The 9582-nt window shown below is 32.0% G+C and overlaps 1 protein-coding gene across 4 annotated transcripts in view; it reads right to left on the reverse strand.

Moving 5' to 3' along the window:
- The window catches only part of LOC127706818 (dynamin-binding protein-like), a 44310-nt gene extending 35181 nt beyond the window's left edge, over positions 1 to 9129 (reverse strand). For 2 of the 4 annotated variants that reach the window (XM_052211504.1, XM_052211503.1), the window contains exon 1: positions 1598 to 1792. Coding sequence is in view for 1 of the 4 variants with exons in the window: in XM_052211502.1 (XP_052067462.1) it covers positions 5767 to 8130; positions 8992 to 9079 (2452 nt within the window). In the remaining 3 variants the exon portion in view is untranslated. Of the gene's footprint in view, positions 1 to 1597; positions 1793 to 2199; positions 2244 to 5766; positions 8131 to 8991 lie in introns of those variants that run through there. The other 2 variants (XM_052211502.1, XM_052211505.1) reach the window with 2 other exon arrangements.
- Between the last annotated feature and the right edge of the window lie 453 nt (positions 9130 to 9582).

A 9582-nucleotide genomic window follows, 5' to 3' on the forward strand; every position in this document is an offset into this window, starting at 1 on the left:
ACTGAGATCAAACAATTAAACCACACGTTGATTGAAAATAAACAGCAGGTCAGGAAAACCATGGAAAAGGAAAATTGGCTGGCTAAGAATTAGAGGAAAAGCAAATATTACTTACATCTTCAAGTATATATAAAAGACACTTGTATAAGAATAAACCCCGACTGACTTGTGCTGGAAAAAGTCATTTGAAATTTTTTAACTTAATTTTTTACTTGGTTTAATTTGGAAGCAAAATATTCAATTTCAAAATACAAAATGTATATAACATGCATAATAGTGCCAGTAGTAACAGTACACAAAACATGATTCAGTTATAAATCATGTATGGCGGTGTCAGTTAATCTGACTGTATAACATTTTTGAATAAGTAAGAAATTTACTCTGAAATATCTCTCTGTACATTCCATAGATACATGTACATGTAATATATATATGACAGGGTTGTATATCATATTGCTATAACCCCAATCAACAGCATACCCTGTCAGTTATATGTTTTACAGTGATTCACTTAACATCGCCATACATTATTTATTGCTGAATCACATTTCGGGTAATGTAATTTATATATATTTTAAAATTGAATATTTTTTTTAAACAGAGTGAAAAATTAAGTTAAAGCAAATTTGTTAAGCACAATAATTCAGTCAGGGGTAATACTTATACAAGTCATTTTTATTTACTTGAAGATGTAAGTAATATTTGCTTGTATACATGTACTGTTAAGTAAATTTGTCAGTTTTAAATGTTCTTTTCAAGGTTTGATTTATTGATCAGTGTTTAAAGACACTTTAAGCACTCCATGCACTATTGGCTATTTCATGGCAGTCAGTTTTTATTGGTGGAAGAAGCCGGAGTGCCCTGAGAGAACCACTGATCTTCGGTAGGAAAACAGACAATTATAGTCAATTAAGATACAATCACTAGCCTGTCAACACTGAGGTTGTGAGTTCGAATCCTGCAGAGGGAAGGTGCACTCTACTCCAATCTTAATTGTCAGTTTTCCTACTGAAGGTCGGTGGTTCTCTCTGGCTTCCTCCACCAATAAAAACTGACTGCCACAAAATAGCACAATAGTGTTGAAAGTGGTGTTAAACAACAATCAATCAATCAATTAATCAATAGTAATCCAGACTTTTTGCTAATTTTCTCCCAAATCTCTAATTGTTGGCATTTTTAAAAAGTATTTACAAAAACACCGAACTCCAAGGTAAATTCAAAAATAAAACCTAACAAAATCAAACATTAGACTATGTGACAACCGTCTAGACAAATGAAAACGACTGTCATATTCCTGACTTGGTATGGACATTTTCTGAAAAATGTAAATATCTATTCTTTATAATAAAATATTCATCAATCAACAGATCACCTAAAACACTTTTTATCTTTATACATTGGACTTAATAGTCTGTGCCAAATAGGGCCCTTATCAAACTTACTCTTTTGATAGACAGGAAAGATTATCAAAGATCAGGAACATACTCAAACTTACATAATTTAAAAATGTCAAAAGCAAAACTAGAAATACCAAAAGGACTAATTATTTAAAGATACTTCATAACACCTATTTTATTAAATATTTAATAAAACCTACCACATAAGCTGAGAGAACATTAAATCCTTCTTTTATTATCTATATAGACATGATAGATATATACATATGTACAAGTCCAACTATATGTGCACATCCAACTGAAAGTGTATCTTTGACAGTAAATTATAGACTTTTAACCCTCAAGTCAACTAACTAGGTCAATGCAATGAGGAATTTCTATTGTGAAATTTGGAGTACCTCATTGAACTCTTTAAAGAATAATTAAAAACTTCCAAGTATTGTTATTTATTTGAAGCTGAAGCAGGAAGAATTCACCAATGTTTACACACATACATGTAAATACATCTGAATCTATGTTTTAACATGATTTAATCAAATAAAAGATAAAATTAGCAAACATTTATCTCATTCATTGTCATAGTTAATACTATTATTTGTACATGTACATATATGCAAGTGCATAATGTATGAATGTGCAATTAAAATAGTTTAAATATTTAAAACCCTCATTTCAGCATAAATTAAATTTAAAAATATTTAGTTCAGAATTAAAAAGAAATAGATTAAATGTACAATGTATACAAATAGTTCATCTGTATAAAACATTTGATAGTAATTTTAATATCTTTATTTTCTTTTACCTTGATCAATAAATCCCTTTGATAAACGACAGAATAAAATTTGATTTTACTTATAACATGTATAAATATATTTACAAACATAGATGTGTCATTGCAAAATACACCTACATTGTAAATTGGTTTAAAGGTATAAATACTTTATACATGTACTTATATATATTTGGGCTAAATATACAAACTTTTAAATGTTACCTCAGGCTGAATTTATGATTTATCAGGTCTTTACTTTGAAGAAACATACAACAAAGTTCAATAAATATACTGAGGGACAATAAATATATATTGAAGGACACAAGCAAAACCCTGTCCTGAATACACATGAAATATTTCCCACTGGACATCAATCAAACAACTAACTGGTCACAATCAATCAATCAGAAGTATACATTTGGACACCAATGTTCACCTGATTATTAATAATTTGCCCCCCCCCCCACCCCACCCTCTTCCATGGCAAAAAAATAAATAAATAAAGGAGAATAAAATCAACAACATTTCAACAATGAAAAATATGTCAGAAACTGTGGTTCCCCAGTTCCCTTTTTTAGATAAGGTAAGCTGCTGACACAAGATTAAAAATTGACCATGATCATGATGATGACAAAATGTGACAATTGACAGGTCAACATGACTGATGTTGTTGATCCTCAGATTAACTATGATTACATGATTTAAGGTCAAGACAGATTTTACTACATTTATATGTCAAATGTATGCCTGTATCTACAGTTGCATATTTGATATCAGTAGATATACATGATATAGTGATTAGGATCATAACCATGATAACACGATGTTGACTGCTGTACCCCAATTTTTGACATTTTTACCTATTACATTGTATGTCTGTTTGTTTTGTTCACACATTGTTGTCAATATAATGGAATTGTATGCGACTGTCATACAAGTGAGAGGTTTAGCTACATGTAGCTGTAAAACCAGGTTTAATCCACCATTTTCCACATAAAGAAATGCCGATTTCCATTCATTTGATGTGTTTGAGCTTTTGATTTTGCCATTTGATAAAGGACTTTCTGTTTTGAATATTCCTTTGAGTTTTTTTTTTTGTTAATGATATTTTACTTTTTATTTGTATTTGAACTATTTCATGAAGTTTTAGTCTCTTTAACATGTACATCTACCCCGTATCCCTATTCCATCCTATCTGATACTATCTTACTAAAAAAAATTGGGAATCAAACCTCTCTAAAGAAACCAGCTTGGATATAATATAGATTCATGTACATTGCTCACTTCATCTTTGTCATGTTTGTGTATTAATCAACATTGTCTCAATTAACAGATGCATTTACACGTGTACATCTTAATTGTACTTCATTTTTGTTCCCCTATATTATAATTTAATCATTAATGCATAAGAAAGTTTAGTTTGAAACATAAACATTTCATTCTTTCATGTTAAAGGTATATCACTTTAACATGTTTATCAGTGTTTACTGTTACAGTATATATTTAAAAAAAAATAACCAGAGTTAGTCCCCCGTTAATATACATGATATATATATATACCATATGTCACATTTGGCAACTTTTAGAGAGACATTTAGAACAATGTTGAATGTGCATATTGATCATCATGATGGACATTGTATCTGTCCTCATAAACAACAACTCAGTCAGGGTTGGCAAAAACCTGGGTTTTATGAGTATTGCCCAGCCCAGTGGGAAATACTGGGAAAACCTGGGTTTTACTGGGCTTTACCGGGTAATACTGGGCAATACTGGGTAATATGAAATACTGGCTGAATTTTAAAGAGGATTAATCACAAACAATGACAAATGCAATAAATTAAAGATTTTTATAAAAATAAGATATATAGTATTTTAATTTATAAGTTCACTTGTTTGAGACTTATAAATCTGAGGAAATTTTAATTGTCCAGTAACTCTAAGAATAAGTGTACATGAAGACACATTAGACAAGTATGAAAAGCTTTTCTTAATAATCCTCCTAAAAATCTATCTAATCGCAATTCTGTCTAGATTGGTCAAAGCGTTGATGACTTAAAGTTGAAGAATTCAATTTGGTTTTCTAATAATCATAACTTATATCTGAGACTACTATAAGTGTTATAGAAGTCTCAGCTTATATTAAGAATTAACAATTATATGTAACATGTGTAAGGAAAATTACTTTTAAACATTTTTTATTCATTACTAAAAATGTTTACTTAAGTTTAAGCATATATGTTAATGTATATCACTAAATAATAAGTAATTATTCAGATTATAACATAGATTTGTTTATATAACATTAATCAGCCTTTTGATTTCTATAAGTGTTCATGGCCTGTCCCCTTAGGGTGTTTATTTAGCAATATGATTGTACATGTATAACAATTAAAATTTACAATTCACTTAAACACTGCAATAAAATGTATTTTTTCAAAGGTTCAAATTGGATTATTGAAACAAAGCTAGGAAATTAACAAGGTTAGTTGAAGGTATCCTGAAATATGCAAAACTTGTATTCTGCGCATGCCTACATAGAATTAGTGGAGAAAAGGAAGAATTTTCAATCTCCAGGAATACCTCTCAATGGTTACCTATATAAATGTATATATTTAGCTATAATACTATTAAACTACAACAAGTCTTTACTATTTTGTGTAAAAATAAGCTTGAAAAATCATATTACCCAGTATTGCCCAGTATTACCCGTTTCTGGGAGTATTGCCCAGCCCGGGGACACGGGTTTTCCCGCCCAGGTAATACTTTGCCAACCCTGCAGACAGTCAGCATGGCCAGTAGGCCTAACTTTTATATACCAAAAAGAGTTTTTACTTTCCGCATGTTCAGAAGTAATTAGTTTTTAGAAATTATCTCCCTTTGAGCTTTATTCTTCAGTAAAACTGTCCTTACAGAAGTAACTTCTTTGTAAAACCATGAAAATTCACAATTTACCATTTATAACATTCTTCTGTGGGCATATGATCATGATCAGATGATGATAAGCATGATAAGTGTACATGATGCATAATGTCCATAGAAGTTCAACCTTCTATCTTTCCACAATACCGGTAAATAACACCACATCCATTTAATTTTATATTGCTGTCTCATTGATGGATATGCTCAACATCTCCTTTTATTCTAGTTCATGGTTTAATATGTGAAATCAAAAATATCTCTCAGATCAAAAATTAAAACACATGTAGCAGACCAGCACAAAACTTCATTACCTATTCATGCTATTAGAAGACTGGATGTCATGCATATTGAAAGCACTTGAGAAATGCTGAAGTTAATCTCCTTATGTGTACTGTTCATGTGCAATGTATATATACCCGATAGTTGTTTAACTTAGTATATATTAATGAACCATGAAAATGTTATAAATGAGATTTGTTCAAAGGCCAGATGAATTCTTTAAGGCAGACATGTACATGTATACCTTACAATTATTCTACATGTATACACATGATACATGTACACAAAATATACATTAAAATATGCCTACATTTTCTATTTGTTGTTTTCTTTTGTGTCATTGTTTTAATTGCTGTCTTATTAAAAAAAAAACAAAAAAAAACAAATGCAACTCACCAGGTTCTTCTTTTGTAGGACTAAACGACATCAAATTATCAGACTGCTGCACAGGTGGTTTGGGTGGTGGTCGTCGGGCAGGTTGTCCAGGCACAGGTCGCTGTGGTGCTGGCCTTGTTGGTGTTATATGTGGTCTTGGTCTCTTTAGATGATTTTTCTTTGTTTTCTCTGCCTTTTTGGACTTGTGTGTTGTAACAGGCCCTTCTTCTGGTCTTGGTGGTGACAAAGGTCTATCTTTCGGGACTGAAGGTCGTGGAGGTGGTGGTTTACGCAATGAAGGTTTCCTAGTGAAATCAAATGATTCTGTTTTTTGTGGAGGTGGGGGTGGTTTTCTCATTGGAACAGCTTTCACTGGTGCAATTCCTTCTGAAGAAAAATCTGTGAAAAATGTTGAATAGCCAACTTTGGTACTTTTTTGTTCAGTTTGCGGCTTGACTGGAATAGCCAATGATTGTCTATTACTTCTTTTATTCATACCACAATCCATGGTACGAAAATTAGATAACGGAAAATTAACAGAATGCCTCTTTTTATTTTCAATATGGTTTGGTTTGCTGAAGGACACAGTTCTTTTATTTTTTATTTCTGCAATTCTATTCTCTCCCGAATCATAGAAATCAACGTCAGAAGATTCAGATTTTTTAATCTCTTTTTTCATTTCTGTTTTCACCATTGAATCAATTTCACCGAAAGCTGCTGAACAGTCCTTAGGAATATGATTTTCCTCATTTTTTGTCCCATTTTTTAAAGTGGATATATCGGTTGATGACTTAGATTTTGGAATTTGACTAGCAGCTTCATCTTCCGTTAGGAATCTTTCTACTGAAGACTTATTTAGACCCTGGTCATCCTTTGCTGTTGTTGTAATCGTAATTGCACTATTAACTGTTTTAACTGGATCAGATTTATTTTTTAGAACACTTGCGGGTTTTGGACTCAATGGTTTCGGCTTAAGAATAGGCTTTGGGGCAAGACTTGGTTTCGGTTTCGTGGGAAGAGAAGGCTTTTTAAAAGATCCAGTTTTTGAGCATGGCGTGTAAGTGGGTATTTTATAAGTCTCTGAGGGTAAAGGTTCTTTTTTTGGACCTAAATCAAGGTCTTTAGGTTTACTTAATTGTGCGTTAATTTCAACACTTTTTGGTTCCGATTTATCACAGATATTTGAATCACATTTCTTTGAACTAAAATCACTATCACTACTAGAAATAATTTTTGTATCACATGGTGGTAGATTTTGAGGCTCGTCAACAATGTCTAAAAATTGTTTTGGGATCATGCCAATTTTCCCATGGTCATTTTTAGCTTGAACCCAATTACTATCAACATTTTTCACAATTTCTAATGTTTCTCCAGCAAACACTGATAAATCACCATCAACTTCTGCTGTGAAGTCATATAAAACTAAACCATATTGTTCAAGGGAAGACAACTCCATTTCAGTTTCAAGTCTTTGGGCAAAACCATCACCAATTGTAACCGAATTTTGAGGAGAGCTTTCATCAACATTACCCATTGCAATACTCTCAATTTCTTCTACTTCATTAATATCCTGATCAATGTCATATGCATATGGGCAATCCACAACAATTGATACAAAATTTGCAGGAAATATTCCTATTTTATCATCAATTTGTCCTTCGATCCACTGCGCATCTACATGTTGTATTAGATAAACGATTTCATTTTCATTAAAGGATAATTCATTTGGTGACTCTCCGACAAACGAAAAAAGTGTCATTCCATATGGAGAGATAGAAGATTCCAGACTCCTTGTATTCTCATTTGTATAAGAAAATTGTGTGTTATATTCAGAAGATTCACTAAGTCCTGAAGAAAAGTCAGAATAACTTTCAGTTTGGTTACTAATGTTTGCATTTACATCAGCAAAATTAACTCCCTTTGTTACATTGTCATGGTAACTTAAAGAAACTGGCTGGTCAACAGCAGTTTGTCTTGTTAATACTTTTGAATTGTCTATAGTATTTTGTAAAGTTTCTTTTGATTGGTTGTGCTTAGCATGTTCAGCCAATGCAAATGTATCTTGCATAAGTTCAACACATGATGATAAAAAAATGCCCTTCTTATCACCAAGCTCGCCATAATACCAGTCATCATCAATAATTTCAGTAACCGTGACAATATCCCCTGTTTGAAAGCCCAATTCTTCATCTAACTGAGCTGCCGAGTCACACAGAGCTTGGGCAAACATAGGCTCTGAAGAGTGTACACTGGCAGCTCTTTCTCGTAAAGCTTGTGGAACTTCAAGTTCTATGACATGGGTTGTTGGAAAAATGCCAGATTGTGTTCCAATTCTACCTCTCCACCAGTTATCATCAATTCTTTCTGTACCCTCAATCACCATTCCTAAAACAAAAGATCTGGATTAGTTTTGATGATCCATTATCCATCTTTAAAAGCTAGACATTGTTTATAATAGATTTTATACTGTAACATGATATTATACAATTACTGTCTTTTGATGAGGTAAATATGTGGTATTAATGACTTTTAAAAAACTGATATTTACTGAATAGTGAATATCAGTTTTTCAAAAGTCAATTAAACCATATTTACCAAAAAAACATTAAGAGAGTAATCGTTTTATTCCATAATCCTAGAGAAAACAATGTATTAAATGATAATTATTTACCTAAACCAATTTTACATCAAAAATTAAACCATAACGTTACATGTAAAAGCATATGACATTTACAATGTAACTTGAAAAATATCCTTTTTCTTCAGGTAGATCAAAAATTTGATCATAATGTTACATGTGAAAGAATGTAACATTTATTTTTTCCACAGTCGATTATGCTGTTTCATTCAAAATCCAAATCGTATAGAAAACCCTACTTAAATAATACCCTGACTGGTAAGCAAGAACATTTGACATCATAATTAAATTTTGACAATTGAAGCACATAGATCAGGTGATCTTTAATTTACATAAATAAAAAAATAATCAACTGTTTGAGAAAAGTATAAATCTCCAAAAAACTTAGAGAAACCTTGTTAAAGCATGAACTATAAAATTGAGAATGGAAATGGGGAATGTGTCAAAGAGACAACAACCCGACCAAAGAGCAGAAAAAAGCCGAAAACCACCAATGGGTCTTCAACACAGCAAGAAAATCCCGCACCATGAGGCGGGCTTCAACTGGCTCCTAAACAAAAATGTGTACTAGTTCAGTGAAAACGGACGTCACACTTATATACATTTACCTTTTCTGAATTCCAAATCGCCATCTTGTTGAGCTGGGAAATTCTCAATAGCACCAAACACCATTTGTCCTGGAGTTACAACAGGCATGGTAATCTTCTCTACAAAACTACTGGGAAAATTCCCCTCTACATTTCTATTCATTCCATGTAACCAGTTTCCGTCGATGATTTTCGTGACTTTGATTATGTCCCCTTTCTTTAGGTTTATCTCCCTTGGGTGTTGTGTCTCAAAGTCATAAACTGCTCTGACATAATGGCCTATATATTCTGATGAACTCGGCTTCATCTGAAAACAAAGAGTTTCCTTTTTAGCATATAAAAAATAAAGATTTGTGGTATGACTACCAATGAGACAGCTATCTAGCAGAGACCAAATGGTGTGGATGTAAGCAAAGTAATAAGCAACAATACAGCCATCAACAATGAGCAAAAAACACACCATATGCTGCATATTCATTTATTTTTGTTCAATGTTGGTGCCAATTTTTGTAGATTGAGGGATAAAAAACATTGTATTTCTTGGATATATGATTTTGTAGTTTTGTCAAAGTCTGTCAAGTTTTTAGTCTGTCAACAGTTTAGTTTTTAGCA

This window comes from Mytilus californianus, unplaced genomic scaffold (genome assembly GCF_021869535.1).
Source record: "Mytilus californianus isolate M0D057914Y unplaced genomic scaffold, xbMytCali1.0.p SCAF_6, whole genome shotgun sequence".
Classification (NCBI taxonomy): domain Eukaryota; kingdom Metazoa; phylum Mollusca; class Bivalvia; order Mytilida; family Mytilidae; genus Mytilus; species Mytilus californianus.